The 20,918-nt window shown below is 31.2% G+C and overlaps 2 protein-coding genes across 2 annotated transcripts; both read right to left on the reverse strand.

Moving 5' to 3' along the window:
- Nucleotides 1–6,278: 6,278 nt before the first annotated feature.
- Nucleotides 6,279–8,165, reverse strand: LOC134731158 (olfactory receptor 4F4). The gene has a single exon (XM_063607941.1). It carries the CDS (start codon nt 7,194–7,196, stop codon nt 6,279–6,281), a length of 918 nt encoding a protein of 305 aa, XP_063464011.1. The 5' UTR covers nt 7,197–8,165.
- A 6,366-nt stretch (nt 8,166–14,531) lies between these two features.
- LOC117978525 (olfactory receptor 4F6-like) lies at nt 14,532–16,820 on the reverse strand. Its single transcript, XM_034951293.2, has one exon. The coding sequence runs from the start codon at nt 15,468–15,470 to the stop codon at nt 14,532–14,534; it is 939 nt and encodes a 312-aa protein (XP_034807184.1). The 5' UTR covers nt 15,471–16,820.
- Nucleotides 16,821–20,918: the final 4,098 nt, after the last annotated feature.

Below are 20,918 nucleotides of genomic sequence, written 5' to 3' on the forward strand. Positions count from 1 at the left end.
CCAGCTTTGTTCTTTTGGCTTAGGATTGACTTGGCGATGCAGGCTCTTTTTTGGTTCCATATGAACTTTAAAGTAGTTTTTTCCAATTCTGTGAAGAAAGTCATTGGTAGCTTGATGGGGATGGCACTGAATCTGTAAATTACCTTGGGCAGTATGGCCATTTTCACAATATTGATTCTTCCTACCCATGAGCATGGAATGTTCTTCCATTTATTTGTATCCTCTTTTATTTCCTTGAGCAGTGATTTGTAGTTCTCCTTGAAGAGGTCCTTCACATCCCTTGTAAGTTGGATTCCTAGGTATTTTATTATCTTTGAAGCAATTGTGAATGGGAGTTCACTCATGATTTGGCTCTCTGTCTGTTGTTGGTGTATAAGAATGCTTGTGATTTTTGTACGTTGATTTTGTATCCTGAGACTTTGCCGAAGTTGCTTATCAGCTGAAGAAGATTTTGGGCTGAGACAATGGGGTTTTCTAGATATACAATCATGTCGTCTGCAAACAGGGACAATTTAACTTCCTCTTTTCCTAATTGAATACCCTTTATTTCCTTCTCCTGCCTAATTGCCCTGGCCAGAACTTCCAACACTATGTTGAATAGGAGTGGTGAGAGAGGGCATCCCTGTCTTGTGCCAGTTTTCAAAGGGAATGCTTCCAGTTTTTGCCCATTCAGTATGATATTGGCTGTGGGTTTGTCATAGATAGCTCTTATTATTTTGAAATACGTCCCATCAATACCTAATTTATTGAGAGCTTTTAGCATGAAGAGTTGTTGAATTTTGTCAAAGGCTTTTTCTGCATCTATTGAGATAATCATGTGGTTTTTGTCTTTGGCTCTGTTTATATGCTGGATTACATTTATTGAACCAGCCTTGCATCCCAGGGATGAAGCCCACTTGATCTTGGTGGATAAGCTTTTTGATGTGCTGCTGGTTTCGTTTTGCCAGTATTTTATTGAGGATTTTTGCATCAATGTTCATCAAGGATATTGGTCTAAAATTCTCTTTTTTTGTTGTGTCTCTGCCTGGCTTTGGTATCAGAATGATGCTGGCCTCATAAAATGAGTTAGGGAGGATTCCCTCTTTTTCTATTGATTGGAATAGTTTCAGAAGGAATGGTACCAGTTCCTCCTTGTACCTCTGGTAGAATTCAGCTGTGAATCCATCTGGTCCTGGACTCTTTTTGGTTGGTAAGCTATTGATTATTGCCACAATTTCAGCTCCTGTTATTGGTCTATTCAGAGATTCAACTTCTTCCTGGTTTAGTCTTGAGAGAGTGTATGTGTCCAGGAATTTCTCCATTTCTTCTAGATTTTCTAGTTTATTTGTGTAGAGGTGTTTGTAGTATTCTCTGATGGTAGTTTGTATTTCTGTGGGATCGGTAGGACAAAAGCAATGGCAACAAAAGCCAAAATTGACAAATGGGATCTAATTAAACTAAAGAGCTTCTGCACAGCAAAAGAAACTACCATCAGAGTGAACAGGCAACCTACAAAATGGGAGAAAATTTTCGCAACCTACTCATCTGACAAAGGGCTAATATCCAGAATCTACAATGAACTAAAACAAATTTACAAGAAAAAAACAAACAACCCCATCAAAAAGTGGGCGAAGGACATGAACAGACACTTCTCAAAAGAAGACATTTATGCAGCCAAAAAACACATGAAAAAATGCTCATCATCACTGGCCATCAGAGAAATGCAAATCAAAACCACAATGAGATACCATCTCACACCAGTTAGAATGGCAATCATTAAAAAGTCAGGAAACAACAGGTGCTGGAGAGGATGTGGAGAAATAGGAACACTTTTACACTGTTGGTGGGACTGTAAACTAGTTCAACCATTGTGGAAGTCAGTGTGGCGATTCCTCAGGGATCTAGAACTGGAAATACCATTTGACCCAGCCATCCCATTACTGGGTATATACCCAAAGGACTATAAATCATGCTGCTATAAAGACACATGCACACGTATGTTTATTGCGGCATTATTCACAATAGCAAAGACTTGGAACCAACCCAAATGTCCAACAATGATAGACTGGATTAAGAAAATGTGGCACATATACACCATGGAATACTATGCAACCATAAAAAATGATGAGTTCATGTCCTTTGTAGGGACATGGATGAAATTGGAAATCATCATTCTCAGTAAACTATCGCAAGAACAAAAAACCAAACACTGCATATTCTCACTCATAGGTGGGAATTGAACAATGAGATCACATGGACACAGGAAGGGGAATATCACACTCTGGGGACTGTTGTGGGGTGGGGGGAGGGGTGAGGGATAGCATCGGGAGATATACCTAATGCTAGATGACGAGTTAGTGGGTTCAGCGCACCAGCATGGCACATGTATACATATGTAACTAACCTGCACAAGGTGCACATGTACCCTAAATCTTAAAGTATAATTTAAAAAAAAAAAAAAAAAAAGAGTGCCTCTCTCCACAGCTTCATCAACAGGTTGGATTATCAAATATTGGGGTCAGATATTTGATATTTTATAGGTTAGAACTGATATTTAAGTATCATTTTACTTTGCATGCATCTTAATCTGAGAGACTTGAACTTTTTTTCATATATTTAAAGATAGTTTAACAGGTGCTGGTGAGGCTACAGAGAATGGGGAACACTTCTACACTGCTGATGGGAATGCAACTTAGTTCAGCCACTGTGGAGAACAGTTTGGGGATTTCTCAAAGAACTAAGAGTTAAACTACCACTCGATCCAGCAATTCCATCACCGCATATATGCCCAAAGGAAAATACGTTGTTTTACCAAAAAGACACATGAACTTGTATGGGTTGTCCCAGTGCTATTCACAATAGCAAAGACATGGAATCCACCTGGGTGCCCAACAACTTTGGACTAGATAAAGTAAATGTGGTACAAATCCACCACAAAATATATGCAGCTAATAAGAAGAAAGTCACATCCTTTGCAGCAGCATGAATGCAGATGGAGGCCATTATCCTAAGTGAATTAACACTGAAACAGAAAACCAAATACCACATGTTCTCACCTACAAGGGGGAGCTAAACATCGAGTACACATGGACATAAAGATGAGAAAAACAGACACCACAGAGCAGCAGAGGGAGGATGGAGGAAGAGGGGAAAGAGTTGAAAAACTACATATTAGGTATTATTCTTGCTACCTGGGAGGTGGAATCATTTGTACTCCAAACCTTAGTATCATGCAATATACCTTTGTCTCAAACCTGCACATGTACCCTCTGAACCTATAATGAAATTAGAAAGAAAACCCCAAATATGGTCATTGTAGTCCAGAAGCTAAGATGTGGTATAACTGAATGGTTTATCAATTAGGAATGGAAGTAAAAGTAACAATCTCTGTTCTTGATTTTAAGACCAGGTCTATGTGCCACATTTTATCTAGTCTAACATTGATGGGCATTTGGGTTGGTTCCAAGTCTTCCCTATTGTGAGTAGTGCTGCAATAAACATACCTGTGCATGTGTCTTTATAGTAGAATGACTTACAATCGTTTGGGTATATACCCAGTAATGGGATTGCTGGGTCAAATGGTATTTCTAGTTTTAGATCCTTGAGGAAACACCACACTGTCTTCCACAATGGTTGAACTAATGTACGCTCCCACCAACAGTGTAAAAGCATTCCTATTTCTCCACATCCTCTCCAGCATCTATTGTTTCCTGACTTTTTAATGATTGCCATTCTAACTGGTGTGAGATGGCATCTCATTGTGGTTTTGATTTGCATTTCTTGCAGCCATAAAAAAGAATGAGTTCATGTCCTTTGCAGGGACATGGATGAAGCTGGAAACCATCATTCTCCGCAAACTAACACAAGAACAGAAAACCAAACACCGCATGTTCTCACTCATAAGTGGGAGTTGACCAATGAGAACATATGGGCACAGGGAAGGGAATATCACACACCAGGGCCTGTCGGGGGGTGGGAGGCAAGGAGAGGGATAACGTTAGGAGAAATACCTAATGTAGATGATGAGTTGATGGGTGCAGCAAACAACCATGGCACGTGTATACCTGTATAACAAACCTGTACATTCTGCACATGTATCCCAGAACTTAAAGTATTAAAAAAGACCAGGCCTAATTCAGATAATATGTATGTATGTATGTATGTATATGTGTGTATATATATATATATATACACATATACACACATATATGTATATATATAAAAGAGTAACATATTTTACTACATAGATTCCAAACTTTTCTGCCTGCCTCCTTCCCAGGGGAGGGATGCCCATAACTTCTGGTCAAATTTCAGGAGAAATTCTGAATATACTGGTTCCTCCCATGGCATTGTACACATTAATGCCCTTAGCAGTTAAATGAATTATGAATAAATTAGGGGTAAATTTTACAAATAAATGAAAAATAAAAGTTTTTTGCCTACAACTGTAAAAAAAAAAAAAGACTGATTCTCCTTATGTATGAACTGTAAGTTTAACTGTTTTGCCCATTTTCCTATTAATATTTTGGGTTTTGTTTTAGAAGTTCCCTATGTGTTAGAAGTACTAGTCTATTATGTGAGTTATAAGTAGTTTCTTCTCACTTTTAAATTTTCTCGTAGTTTTATTACGCATTAAAAATTAATTTGATAGTCAATGTTATCCATCTTTACCATATTCATAGATTATAAAAACATTAACTTGTTTTCTTTTAATATTTGCATAGTTTTTTTGAAAAAAGAGTTATGTCTTGAATTCACTTAGAGATTGTCCTGGCATTTGGTGTAGCAAATAAATTAAATATATCTTTTCCCATATTGCTATCCAATTATCCCACCATCACATTAGTAGGCCTTTCCCCCCTGCACTGATTTGAGATACTGTCATTATTATTTACTACTTTTATTATGTGTTTTTAATCTGCTTATAAATTTTCTATTCTACTTTTCCTAAGATAAACATAATTTTGACCCTCTTATCATCTGACTCTCCTTATCTATTAATTCAAGTCACATTTTGACAAACTAGATTCCTTTTTTCTTAGAATATTTAGTGTTCAATTTTATTCTGGCTCAGTGATTCTCCCTGGAAAGAGAAGATATTTGTCAGAATCATTTGTTAAGGTTTTTTTTTTTCAATTTATATTTTCCTTCTATCTTAAATTTTCATCATGCCTTTCTAGGGTGGTAAGGTGGAAGTGTATGAGTACACACTTGCACACAAATATACACACTTCCACTCACAAGTACAGTATCCCAAGTGAGCATCTGTTAAGATTGGGATGTGTCATATTTCACAAGAATGTTGGGAAAAAGTAAAGTTTGAAACTTTTGGCTTTGTTAATATATAGGATTTTAATAGTATCTAATGTTTATTCATGCTTAATATGTCTCAAAGTGGGCTATTTGATTTATATCTATTTTGTCATTTTCCTTCATAATAACCATGCATAATAGGTATAATCTCCTGTTTATAAATGTAGAAACTAAAGCTCATGAAAGCTACATAATGTGTCCAAAATCATGATTAATAAGAGTCAGTAGAGTTGAATCCAGCTCTTTGTTTTTTACTTTAAAGCCTGTGCTTTTAAACATTAACCATGGAAAATGACATAGATGGATCCAAGTAATATACTTTGTGCCAACATGATGAGAGCCTGGATCCCTCTAAATTCTTTCTACTGCTTATGAGCAGTTATACCACAGATGTCTAGGACCTAGAAGGCACATTTCACATTGGCAAACTTACTCTTCCACTCACTCCTGATAATGCCCTCATGGATTCTGGGTTGTTATAGTGGTGGGAGGTGAATTATAAACTTATAAGGGGAGGCGTTTGTTTTTCAACCTCTTAAAAGTTGACATATATCTCCTTACCACTAAGCATGTATTTTTTAAATTAAGATGTGACAGTTCTTTTTTTATGTTTTTCACAAAATGGACCAAATAAATTTTTTTTTAATTTATAAGCTAGGCTATATTTTCTCTCCTTTCTTCTACTAAACTTAGGATCACACAGGAAGGAACAGGTGTACACAAATACTAATATATTTATGCCTTTCTTTGTTCCAAGAATTAGCAAAAGAATATTTTGAAAGCATAATAACTTTGTATCTGTATTCCAAAATATAACACACAAGTTGTTGAAAGATAAATTGAGGCAATGTATGTGGAAGTTCCTAGACAATTACTAAATTATATGGGAATGGAAGGCACAATTTTCATGAGCTTTACTAAATAACTTACAAACTTCACTATATTTTGTGTCATTATCTGAGATTAATCTCACAGTTATATAAGATCTAAAACTTTACACTAGAATGTGCATCCCATTTTCTCAGCCGTCTTATTGCCGTCTTCATGTCTTTGTTCCTCAGTGTGTATATAATTGGGTTCAAGAGAGGGGTGATCACAGAATAAAATACAGCAAGGAATTTATCTAATGACTTGATGGGGAATGGCCAGGCATAAATAAAGACACATGGTCCAAAGAACAAAAGAACTACTGTAATGTGAGCAGTCAAAGTGGACAGAGCTTTGGACGACTTATCTAAAGGGCGATGCTGGATGGTCATTAGGATGATAGTGTATGAGATGATTAGAAGAACAAAAGAACACACAGTGAGCACACCACTGTTAGCAATGACCATAATATCTAGCCTGTAGGTATCTGTACAGGCAAGTTTGATTACCCTAGGAAGGTCACAATAAAAACTATCGACCTCATTGGGACCACAGAAGGGTAAGTGCACGGCAAAGGCCAACTGGCTCACCGAATGGAGAAAGCCAATTCCCCATGCGACAGCCATAATGCCGACACATGCGTTGCCACACATAATTGTAGTGTAGTGTAGGGGTTTGCATATTGCTATATATCTGTCAAAGCCCATGGCTATGAGGATCACCATCTCACTCCCACCAAAGAAGTGAAGGAGAAATATCTGAACAAGGCAGCCCTTGAAAGAGATGACTTTGCGCTGGCTGAAAAAGTCAGTAATCATCTTGGGGGCTGTGACTGAACACAGAGACAGATCAATGAGTGAGAGGTTGGCTAGCAGGAAGTACATGGGAGAGTGAAGGTGGGAGTCAGATACCACTGTTCTGACAATAAGAAGGTTTCCAAACACGATTCCTCCATAGAATACAAAAAACAACATAAATAGGAAGGTCTGGAGTTCCTGAGAATCAGAGAGACCCAGAAAAATGAATTCAGTCACCATAGAGTTATTCGTTTCACTCGTTGATTCATTCCAGGAAATAGCCTCTGCAGTTACCTTGAAGAAGAGAAGGAGAAGGAAGTCAGAATTATTATATTCAAATTCAAAGCCTCATTTTATATCATTCTGCTCACTCTTACAGTGACTTTCTATAATCTATTACTTAAAGACATTCAGAATTCAACAACCAAAGATCATAATTTTATCTCGCACTACTTCCCTGGCTATGCCTTATAATTCAGTTATCTCGGCTTCTCAGTGTCTCCATTAATGTTAGGTTTATTCCTAATATAAAATACCATTATTTATGCTTGTCTCTCTGCCAGATTAAGTCTATGCCATAACTCTATGTTTATCTCCTTTTTCTTTGAACTACAAAACAGTTTGTAGCACACATGTTATTTGGTGATATTAAAGTTCTTAAGAGAAAAAAATAGGCCAAAATGAAATGAAAGATAAAAAATAGAAAAAAAGAAAAAATAATATCACAAATATAATACTTAAAAATTAACAGAGGATAAAAGAATAGGGAATTCAAAAGTGAAGTGAGAAAAAGTGAGGAAAATGCAATAAAGTTTAAATGAGACAGTGTGAAGGATTTTCATAGGAGATAAAACTGGTAAGAGATTTTGGAATGCTTTCTAAAGCATTTCTGTTTTATTATAGAGACAAGAACTACTGAAAAATTTTGAATGATTGTTTAATTTAGCTCTGGACTCAATGTGAATTGGAAGGGAGGGAGCTTGGAAATGAAGCCAAGTAATTATTTTAAGCCTAACAATAGGTAATAACTGCAGGTTGTGGTTGTGTGAGCAGGAAAGGGGTGAATGAAGACCTGTAAGATCCCATCGAGCAATGTATTAAAGTAGTTAAGATATGAGCTTGTGTGCTAAGAGGCCTGTGTTCAAATCCTGGGTTATCTACTATGTATCTGAATGACCTTAGACAAGTCACCTAAGTGATTTCAGTCTTATGGCCACATCTGGAAAATATAAATGATAATAGCACAACTTTATAGAAGTTCTGTGAGGATTGGATATGACCAGGTATATAAATTTTCTAGCAAATAGTAATGGTCAATATATAATAGCCATTATTAAGGTACTGATAACAAAATATTTTTTGGCAAGTTGTGGAAAATAAAAAAATGTTATTCCAATGTCTTTAAGTAATTGGGAACATTGTGATGGCTTTAACTCTGGTAATAATTATAACAAGCACTAGTATAACAATACTTTACATAGAGATCCCTTTTAGGAGCAGAAATAAATACAGAAAAAGGTAAAGGATAATGATGACTGTCTAGACACAAGGAGGTATTGTTGGGGCATCTTTGTAAGTTGCTATCTGCCAGATGAGAGACTGAACACTGACTTCTGGGCATGAGTTGAGAGCCATTTCAATTGTGTATGGAGGAGAGAAAATAAGTACTGTTTCAAGAAGTTTTGCAGTGAAGAGAAGTAACAAATAAAAGGTGTCCTGAAAGTGAGGCATAGCCATATTAACAATCTTTGGATTAGGTATAAGAGTTAATGGGCAAGTAAGATGTAAAAGAGAGAAGTGGAAATTGATCACTAACATTCCACGGGAGACATGAAGGTATAGAGTTTACACTTGCCATCTTTTTTGGAGGAATACTGTTATTTGTTTTTTGCTGTTTTTTAAAGAACAGTAATTCATAGTGCTTGGAAATTCCACTTTTCTCTTTACTACTCTGAATCCCATTTCTTAGTCCTACACACTCAAGCAGCACATTACTGTTTTTAAAGTCCTATAAAAATTTAGTGATCTTAAATATTTTTAAGAATAAAGAGAAGTCTAATAGTGGAATAAATCATGAACATTCACTTCAGTTCTCTTCTGCTTAGCACGGTAATAAATATAATCATACTAATCATTGACAGTACAAATGATAGGATTTTTATTGTGAGATAATTTCTGTCCTGACTGGTTGGTTGAACTGTTTCTTTTGAATCAAAGTGTGCAATTTAGAATAGACCTTAAATATGCATTGACATAAAATTAATTCATTTCATTGATAGGCAAGGACAATCTTGAAGTTATATCTTCACATGAAATATGCCAAGGATGAGGTTGACCCGAGGGTTCTCATCTGTAGCAAAAGACTTTCTATCATGGTTGTTAGTAAGAATTCAGGAATGCTATTCTTCAGCAAAAGGAATTTCTTGCTAACGTAGTTAAGACATCTCTCTCCTGAATTTGTGCTGCTGAGGGGATCCTTCACCACCATAATTCTTTCAAAGCTCATTTCTGACTTTTCAAAAATTATTCAAAAAAATTTAGAAGAATTGTATTTATTCTAAGTTGAACATTAAGTTTAGGCTTATTAAAGGAGTTCTTCAGAATCTTACACACTCATTGTAGCAACCATGAAGAGCCAGCCACTGTTGACAGGTAAAATCTTTCATGCCATAGATTATTCTTGGAATTCAACCATTAGAATTATATATAATATATATATTTATATAATATATAAATATATTTATATAATATATAGTACATATTTTATATAATAATATGTTATTATTATAAATTATATATATTATATATTATATATAATATATAATATATAATATATATAATATATAATATATATAATGTATATATAATATATATTATATATATTATATATTATATATTATATAATGTAATATATATTTATATAATAAAATATTTCTTATTATATAATAAAATATTTTATTAAAAATTATACAATAAAATATTTATATTATATATAAATGTATAAATATATATTTATATATAATATCATATATATAATATAATATAATATATATAATTTATATAATATAACATATATTATATTATATTATATTATATATATTATATTATATAATATATATTATATTATATAATATAATATATGTTATATAATATAATATATATTATATAATATAATATATAGTTATATAATTAAATATATATTATATTATATAATATATATAATATAATATAATATATATAATTATATAAATATACTATAATATATATATAATTATATAAATATAATATATTTTATTATATAATATAATATATATTATATAAATATATTGTATATAAATATATAATATATAATATATATCATATTATATAATAAAATATATATTATATTTATATAATATATATATTTATATATATTATATAATTTATATTATATTTATATAATATACAATATATAATAAATATAAATATAATATATAATATATATATTAAATTTATATAATAAAATATATATTATATTTATATAATATATATATTAAATTTATATAATAAAATATATATTATATTTATATAATATATATTATATTTAGATTATATATTATATTTAGATAATATATATTATATTATATAATAAAATATATATTATATTTAGATAAAATATATTATATTTATATAATAAAATATATATTATATTTAGATAATATATATCATTTTATATAATAAAATATATATTATATTTATATAATATATATTATGTTTATATAATATATATTATATTTATATAATATATATTATTTTATATAATATATATTATATTTATATAATATATATTATATTATATAATATATATTATATTATATAATAAAATATATATTATGTTTATATAATATATATTATATTTATATAATAAAATATATATTATATTTATATAATATATATTATATTTATATAATAAAATATATATTATATTTATATAATATATATTATATTTATATAATAAAATATATATTATATTTAGATAATATATATTATATTTAGATAATAAAATATATATTATATTTATATAATATATATTATATTATATAATAAAATATATATTATATTTATATAATATATATTATATTATATAATAAAATATATATTATATTTAGATAATATATATTATATTATATAATAAAATATATATTATATTTAGATAATATATATTATATTTATATAATAAAATATATATTATATTTAGATAATATATATTATATTTATATAATAAAATATATATTATATTTAGATAATATATATTATATTATATAATAAAATATATATTATATTTAGATAATATATATTATATTTATATAATAAAATATATATTATATTTAGATAATATATAATATTATATAATAAAATATATATTATATTTAGATAATATATATTATATTTAGATAATAAAATATATTATATTATATAATAAATATATATTATATAATATAATATATATTATATTATATAATAAAATATATATTATATTATATAATATATATTATATTTATATAATAAAATATATATTATATTATATAATATATATTTATTTATATAATAAAATATATGTTATATTTATATAATATATATTATATTTATATAATAAAATATATATTATATTTATAAAATATATATTATATGTATATAATAAAATATATATTATATTTATATAATAAAATATATATTATATTTATATTATATATTATATTTATATAATAAAATATATCTTATATTTATATTATATATTATATTTATATAATAAAATATATCTTATATTTATATAATAAAATATATCTTATATTTATATTATATATTATATTTATATAATAAAATATATCTTATATTTATATTATATTTATATAATAAAATATATCTTATATTTATATTATATATTATATTTATATAATAAAATATATCTTATATTTATATTATATATTATATTTATATAATAAAATATATCTTATATTTATATTATATATTATATTTATATAATAAAATATATCTTATATTTATATTATATATTATATTTATATAATAAAATATATCTTATATTTGTATTATATATTATATTTATATAATAAAATATATCTTATATTTATATTATATATTATATTTATATAATAAAATATATCTTATATTTATATTATATATTATGTATAATATAAATATAATATATATAATATGTAATATATATAAATATATATTGTATATATAATATATATATATATATATAAATGCCTTATGTCCTTATAGTAAGTCTCAGTGAGATGGGAGTAGGCATTTGGGTTCTGGCAGAAATTCACAGTGTGATCATGGGAATATCATTTAAAAATCTCTGGGCCTTAGCTTTCCTGTTTTTAAAATGAGTTTATTCTTTCAAAAGCTCTAAAAATCCTCACAACTCTAGCAGTATGATTTGTACCTTTATGTGAAAGAAATGCTCCAAACCAAGTTTCACTGGTATTATAAAAAGGAGGGAAGGAGGTGGGTAAGAAAACACCGGACCTGAGGAAAGATGGGGAAAGGACTATTAAATGGGGAGAAAAGAACAAATTAGCCCAGAAGAGTGAGGAGGAGGACTCGACAATTGTTGCCAGCATAATACTTATAACAAGGGTTATTCTTGCTAACATTATTCATATTAATTCCTCTAAGTATTTATGTTAACCATACAGAATCCTTTCATTTTTCCAGAAGGTAAACACAAAATGGAATTATGCAGAATAGATTCCTACTAATAGAACCATCTCATTGTCAAAAAATGCTACAATTTCATTCATTCTTCTAATATATTTGTTTTATCTTTGTTTCCACCTACCTTCTTCATAACTGGAAGAGACTACAGCAATTTTCACAGAATGAGGAGTACAAATTTCCCTTTATTTGCACTGCCTTGAAGCATAAAAACTGTAAGAGAATAATATGTAGTGAATTGTCCTTTTTAGTAAACCACTTGGTTAATTAAAAGCCCTTTATGAATGGACTAGATGTACCTGAAGAGATCTGGGAATAGCCAGTCTGAGCTTTGTGTACTGAGACTAACTTTTATAGTCTCACAAGTTTTCCCTTGGCCATTAGAGAAAACACACAGAATTTTCCTGAGTGAGAGGACATTGCCACAATTTTTTGGCCTATTTGGATATTTTTGCTATCTCACTGAGTCTAAAGGTGCTTTTTAAAGAATCACAGCAAAACAAATATAATAAAGTTACAAAATTAAAATCCAGATAGGTTAACAAGAGAGTAAGTAATAATGCTTTGATTTTATAAAAAGAGGAATGCTTAGAACTTTTATGACCAACTTGCGGAAAAATATAGAAAAATTGCTTTAACCAATAAAAAACCTCACTTCTTGTAACTTATTTTATTTTGCATCTTTAATTACCATGCAGTAGTTAAAAGTGAGCTGAGTGAGTCACCACAATTTATGTTTCTTAAAATAGTCATAGAAATACATCCAAGTGATGTCTCAGTTGTGTTCCTTGACCACCAAACTTACCAGGTTTTACCTGAAAGATGTCAATCGTCTTCTTTGTCCTAAGCACCTACCTTAAGTTAAGCACGGGCACATTAAATGTGCTTTTAAGATCTCAATGGAGTCTCTTCTCCAGGAAATAAATCTCTTCCTATACTTTTAGGTTGTAGATGCTTTTTAAGAGTGACTCGAGAAATGCTTTGAAGAAGATTTCAAGGGCAATAGGATTGTGTTGTTAAAAAAGTGTAACATAGACAAATTTTGCATAATACAGAGTACTGGAGTCTATTTTTTTTTGTTGTTATACTTTAAGTTCTAGGGTACATGTGCACAATGTGTAGGTTTGTTACATATGTATACATGTGCCATGTGGGTGTGCTGCACCCATTAACTCGTCATTTAACATTAGGTATATCTCCTAATGCTATCCCTCCCCCCTCCCCCCACCCCACAACAGGCCCCGGTGTGTGATGTTCCCCTTCCTGTGTCCATGTGTTCTCATTGTTCAATTCCCACCTATCAGTGAGAACATTGTACAAAACATATTGACAATCAGCCTGAAAATAATACTTAAGGGTTGTAACAAGCTGTTGACCTTACCATTTATCTAACTTAAAGTACAATTAAAATAAAAATTGTTTCTTCCTTGATTTTGGCATTTACTAATTTATATAAACTCATATTTTATCCATTGGATCCCCATAATTTCCATAAGAAAATTAATTTCCAGTGATGCTTATTATCAGCATGAAAATACTGATAAATAAACCTAGGTCATATATATGTGTATGTGCTTATATACAGATATAAAATAACTACATCAAAATTAAAGATAGTCATTGCTGTTAATTAGATACACACATTAGATAGAAATACATACTTTTTATGATTAACAAAAAATGTTGCAACTTTATCTGAAATACAATTCTTAGATTTAATGCATCCTTTTTGCAGATTTTTCAGTTTTTTCAGGCAATACTAAAAATGTGCGCGTTCCATAGTGATCATGGTGATCACAGGAGTCTTGATGGTCCATGGCATTTATCCTGTGCTCTCATCAACCAAATCTGTTATGTCGTCTCCATAGAATTTAAAATATGTTGATTCAGCCTTCTCATTGCAAACTTCATATCTTTGTTCCTTAAAGTGTAGATGGCAGGATTTAAGACAGGGGTGACAACAAAGTTCATGATGGCAAAAAATTTATCCAATGACTTAGTAGGGAAAGGCCACACGTAGAGAAACATGCATGGAGCAAAAAACAAAACCACTACGGTGATGTGAGCCGACGAAGTGAAGAATGCTTTGGATAAATCATTTGAGGAATGTCGTCGGACAGTGACCAGAATAAAAATGTATGATACAATTAAGAAAAAGAAGGTGCCCATAGATATGAATCCACTGTTGGCAGTGACCACAAATTCTAGCCCGTAAGTGTCCATGCATGCAAGTTTAATAACCCGAGGAAAATCACAATAAAAGCTCCCCACATTATTAGGGCCACAGAAGGGTAAATTTATGACAAAAACAAACTGAGACATAGCATGAATCACCCCAATGACCCAAGCTGCTGCTACCAAAAGCATGCACATTTTGGGATTCATAATAGTTGGATAGTGGAGAGGCTTGCAGATCGCAGTGTACCTATCATATGCCATGACTATCAGCAGCACCATTTCAACTCCTCCCGTAACATGGATAAAGAACATTTGTATCATACAATTATGGAAGGAAATAACTTTACAATCAGTAAAAAGATCATAGATCAATCTAGGAACTGTGGTAGATGAAAGGCTCAAGTCAATGAGCGATAGGTTGGCCAGCAGAATATACATGGGGGAGTGTAAGTGAGGATCAAAGATCACTGTGAACACAATGAAGAGGTTTCCCAGGATAATTCCCACATAGAATAAAGAGAAGAAGAGAAAAAGGAAAAACTGCATTTCCAAGGATTGTGCAAGTCCAAGTAATACAAATTCTGTTACCAGAGAGTCATTTACTTGGTCCATTGAATCAGATAGAAGGGAAGACTCTGAAGCAACCTGAAAGAAAGGAAGGAATCAACTTAGTGTGACTGAAAATAATGCGTTAAGTGTTAATGATTTAAAATGTATTATTAACAAATCTTTTATTTGATAGTAGATTATTTAAAAACTAGTGGGAACCCAGGGTATAAAAGGTTAATGTAATATGGACAAAGCTGTGCTCAGAGGCAGTCTATTGTTTTAAATGTTCTCAATTGCTCAAATACATGAACTTATTAGCATCTTAAGAAATTGGAAAAGAATGCATAAAAACTCAAAAAATTCAAGCCAAATAAGGTAAAAAACAAAAATAAGGAAATATGAAATCCCAGAAAATGGCAAGATTGTATACCAATATATACAAATAAATGGTTTAAAAAATACAGAATCTTTAAAAATGCAATCAATAATAACATTAAATAAAAATTAGAATACAAATGCATAATTACGGTTAAGGCATCTCTGAAAGCTGTTTCCTACATGTGCCTATAATGATCTACCCCAAACTAACACGTGAATCATACTTGAATTTGAAATGCTGTAGAGACAAAAGGTTGATATCTTCATAGTATAAAAAAGAATTTAAACAGTTTCACAAAATCTCCAAGACCTAATAAATGAACAAATGAAATGAAGAATTAAAATGTAAGCTATACGTGTATTTGTATATACAGATATGTGTGTGTGTGTATGTGTCTTAGAAATCAAAGAAATATGATAAAATGTAATACTATTATTTTTCTGTTAAATTAGGAAAAAGTTTTACAGGCCGGGCATGGTGGTTCACGCCTGTTATCTCAGCACTTTGGGAGGCCGAGGAGGGTGGATCACGAGGTCAAGAGATCGAGACCATCCTGTCCAACATAGGGAAACTCCGTCTCTACTAAAAATAACAAAAATTAGCTGGGCATGGTGGTGCATGCCTGTAGTCCCAGCTACTTGGGAGGCTGAGGCAGGAGAATAGCTTGACCCTGGGAGGCGGAGGTTGCAGTGAGCCGAGATTGCGCCACTGCACTTCAGCCTGGCGACAGAGGGAGACTCTGTCTCAAAAAAAAAGAAAAAAAAGTTTTACAATTATTATTATCCAAACTGGCTAAGGACCAGAGAAACTGGCACTTTTATACGCTGCTGGAGGGAATATAGACTGATTCAAACCTTAAAGAAAATATTTTGAAATCATGTATCAAGAATTTTAAGTCCATGCCTTTTGGTGCAATAATACTCTTGGAATTCTATTTTTACAGAAGTTTTCAGCATAAAAACATTCATCATACTTTGTTGACAGTGATAAAATCTTGAAACGATTTAAATACCAAACATTAGGTTTAAGTATAGTGTATGTACATGACGGACTGTAATAACAGTTATTAAAATAAATATCAATAGAAGCATTTATAATAACAATGGAAAGACTTTTCTTAAAAATACTAAGAGTAATAATGGTAAACAAATTGCATAGTACAACATGTTAATTAACAGTAGTTGCTTTTGATTTTTAAAAGAGCTTTACAAAGCTCTAAAGCTCTCTTTCTAGATTTTGAAATATCTTTTTGTATACATATTATATATTTTTTTGACAAAACATCAAATGGCATAGAAAGTTGAAGGAATAAATGGTTTATTAAGAATTTTGAAAACTAGGATTGACTCATAAGAGACTAAACCAACTAAAGAAATGAAGAACTCTACTACTTCCCTCATTTAATCAATCATTTTTATAATGACTAGAATTTTTTCATAGATGGGATTCTCAAGGAGGTATAGTTAAGTAAGTGAAGGGTCTTGATTAAACGTCTTGAACTTTGCATAATGCTACCATGAAATGGAAACCTTTTGAGACATTCCATCCAGGCAGTTGACAAAGCATCTTGCCTGCCTCACTTTGACCAGAGCTGGCCATACTGAACGAATTCTGGTAATCATTAAATAATTATAAGAAAAATTAATGCTCAGGTGCTCTCATCAAGTTCAGAGTGAGTGAGGTTAGTAATGATGAAGTGGGAAATATTAAGAGATACACAATAAATGGTCAAAGAAATGCAATATAGTATAATGGGATAAGAAGAGATAATATTTTGGGAAGAATACAGCAGATGGAGACAAATAGATTTGATTTCTATCTCCACAATATGCATGCATTTTTTTAAACTCTCGGTCAATTTGTGCATGGCTTTCTACCTTCTCTCGTCTGGATATTCTCCTAAATGCTCTTTCCAGCATTTTCTGAATGAAATACATATGGATGGTCCCTGGCTTGTGACAGTTTGACTTATAATTGTTTGACTTTACAATGGTGAGAAAGTGACATGCATTCAGAAGAAACTGTACTTGAGTATAGTAGTCAGTATATTACGTGAGCTATTCAATATTGTATTATAAAATAGGCTTTGTATTAGGTGATCTTATATAAGCTAATGAAAGTGTTCTGAGCACATTTAAGGTAGGCTAGGCTAAACTATGATGTGAGGTACATTAGGAATATTAAATGCATTTTTGACTTATGATGGATTTATCAGGACATAACCCTATTATAAGTCAGAGAGCATCTGTACATTTTTAACTATGTTTTACTATTTTCACTTCATTCATAGTGCTATCCCTGGACTTCTTACCCATATTTAGATCACCCAGATCATAGGGGCTTAAGAACAAAGAATTTTGGGAGAGGAATTGAACCCGGGAAACATTATAGAGTAAATAAGATTATCCCTGGGAGTTTTCATGGAAATGTCCTTTATGCTGCTGAGCAGAAGGTGTTTGGTGACTTACTAAGCTCAACACCAATTCATAAATATTTATTTATAAAGAAATGAAGTTGAAGCTGAAGAATCATGTTTACTGCTTAGGATCAAGTGTTTTATCCTGTTAAAACTAAGATACAATATATAAACCAAGCACTCTAGGACTCTCATCATGAAAGTGATATTTCATCTTATAAGAGCAATTCCAAAACAAAAGCAATTAATGTCTGAATTACTTTGTCATATTTGGAGATTCCTATTACTACTGAAATTCATATTGCTACTGAAATGGTGTTTGTCTTGGAGTGTGAGTGATAATTAATTTTCTTGAAGAGGAAAATCCCAAACTACATGAACCTATTAGTCTAAAGACTGAAAAATTCTCTTTATAACATGAACATTTGCCATTTTAAAATAAAACAATCACAATCCAAAATATGAAACTATGGGCATTCAAGATCAGTGTGAAGGAGGCAGAGTCGATAGAATGTTTAAAGAGAGTAAAAAGGAAAGGGAAGAACAAAGATGAATTGGAAAGAAATTTGGAGAATAAAAGAAGGGTCACGGGAAGGAATAAGAAAGAATCCTAAAGAAAAAACAGGATAAAATGATGATCAAAAGAAGCATTGGTGGAACATGGTACATCTTTACTTAGGTTACCTTCAGGCTTAAAGCAATATATATTGATGCGTTATGAACACCTGAGAGAGTAGATTTTACTTGAGTTTTCATACACTGTTTATGTATATTGTCACTGCAAACATGGAAAGTAAAAGAAAAGCTGTAGGAAATAGTCACTGATATGTGGAGAAAAGTTAAGAGTTTAAGCTTGTGAGTGAATAGGTGTGATAATGAGGTATGGTGGGATTGAATGTATAGTTGGATATCACTGGTAGTGGTTCAGCTAACCGACAGGTGAGTTCTCTTCTAAAAGAATTAGGGAATAAGTCATCAAAATATGCTTTAGCCTCCAGGCAGTATTTTACTTATTCTAATATTTGTAGCTTTTCATAAATGTAAAATTAAAGTCCATGAGTGCAGGGAAACTTTTTGCATTGTTCAGTGCATAATTACTTGCCTAAAACAGTGCCTGTCTCATAGAAAAAGCTCAAGAAATACTTGATGAATGAACTTTCTAAAAACAGCATAATAAATTGTCAATATGAGAAATAAAATATTAGCCCCCACAAAAATAGAGAGAAATTGCATTTTAAAGTACTCCTTCACAAGCTTGTACTTGTTGATGAAAACTCAGTTGCATAAAAAAGGGAGTATTTAAATAAGTGAAGAAAGTCCTACCCATTCTGTTACAAACATTTGGAATTATTACATTTTATTGTTGAAGAAATCCTGATGACCCAAAGGAGCTTGTCTGGAGGAAAAGACCATGTGTTTGATTTCTCTGCCTTCTTAGGAAACACTGATGACTTTGGAAAGCTTCTAGGAGTTCTTCAGAAGCCAAATTTCCATAGAGTTTGTCATCTTTCCTATTGGAGATTTAAAATTTGTCAGTCATTTAGGGTCTGGGACACATATCTTCAAACAGGAAATGCAGACTTATATTAAACAAAAAGGATGTTCAGAATTATAGTTTTGTATAGAAGTGGGAAAGAACTTTGAGATTCTACAGGTAGAATGAGAAACAGCACAGTGTGGTTAAATGGCTAACAATACATTCAAGAAGTCAGAATCAGAAGGCAGACCTCCTAAATTCCAGTTTAATGATCTTTCTCAATAGTGGTCTATGCTTTCTTAGTAGAAACAGTCTTTAAAAAAATCTAGAAGCATATATGTTTGACAGGATCACTCTAACCTATCGGAAGAACCCTCTTATTCCTTGAGTTCTTATTTTGTTTAAAATAAAATTAGCATTCACTTCCTAAAATATTATTTCTTCTTTTTCACTGGGCATTGCTCTTCCCAATTCCCTTTCTTATTTCTTCAAACAACCTGGAACAGTTCCATTTCAGAATTCATAGCCATCAGCTCCTCTGTACCCTCCCCTGGGATGAGGCCAAATCTTTCTGAATCTGAGATAGCCTCTCAGCCTATGCATTGGCTGGAGTGTTCCAATGTGGAGGAAGGTAATACCAAAAGAGAGAGAATCACACCAGACTGTGGGAGGTAAAGACTTGAGATTCCCTTCCTCTGGTTTAAAACTAAATCCGGTTTTCAAATAGGATGGAAATAGCTGAGATCAGACATCTCCTTTTCAGAGTGGAAAATGAAGTTTATAATGAATTGGAGAGCATGAAAGTTAGAAAACTACACATCTTTAAAGAACTTCATACTAGGGACAAACTGAAATTATCATAGGGGTTTATATGTGGGATTAGTTTTATAAGACATAATATAATTTAATGATTAAAATTTGAAAATAAGAGATAGTGTGGAAGAAAAAGATAAAATATTTCAGAAAGCAGAAGATTTTGGGCACAAATATGTTACAGAAGAGAAGAAATTGAAAGGGAGTTTAGAAGGATAGAGAGAAGCAACCACGACAGGGAAAGTTTTGTAATTAAAAGCATCTCTTTTACCTGTCTTTTCAGTCATAGGATGTGCATTTTTAGGAGAAGGAGAAATTCAGATAGCTTAATCTTCATTTATGTAATACCCCAAAGACAAAGCTATATATAAGATTCTTCATATTGGAAAGGAAGCTAATTAGCTGCACAGGAGAGGGACCCACTGA

Source organism: Pan paniscus, chromosome 8 (genome assembly GCF_029289425.2).
Source record: "Pan paniscus chromosome 8, NHGRI_mPanPan1-v2.0_pri, whole genome shotgun sequence".
NCBI lineage: Eukaryota > Metazoa > Chordata > Mammalia > Primates > Hominidae > Pan > Pan paniscus.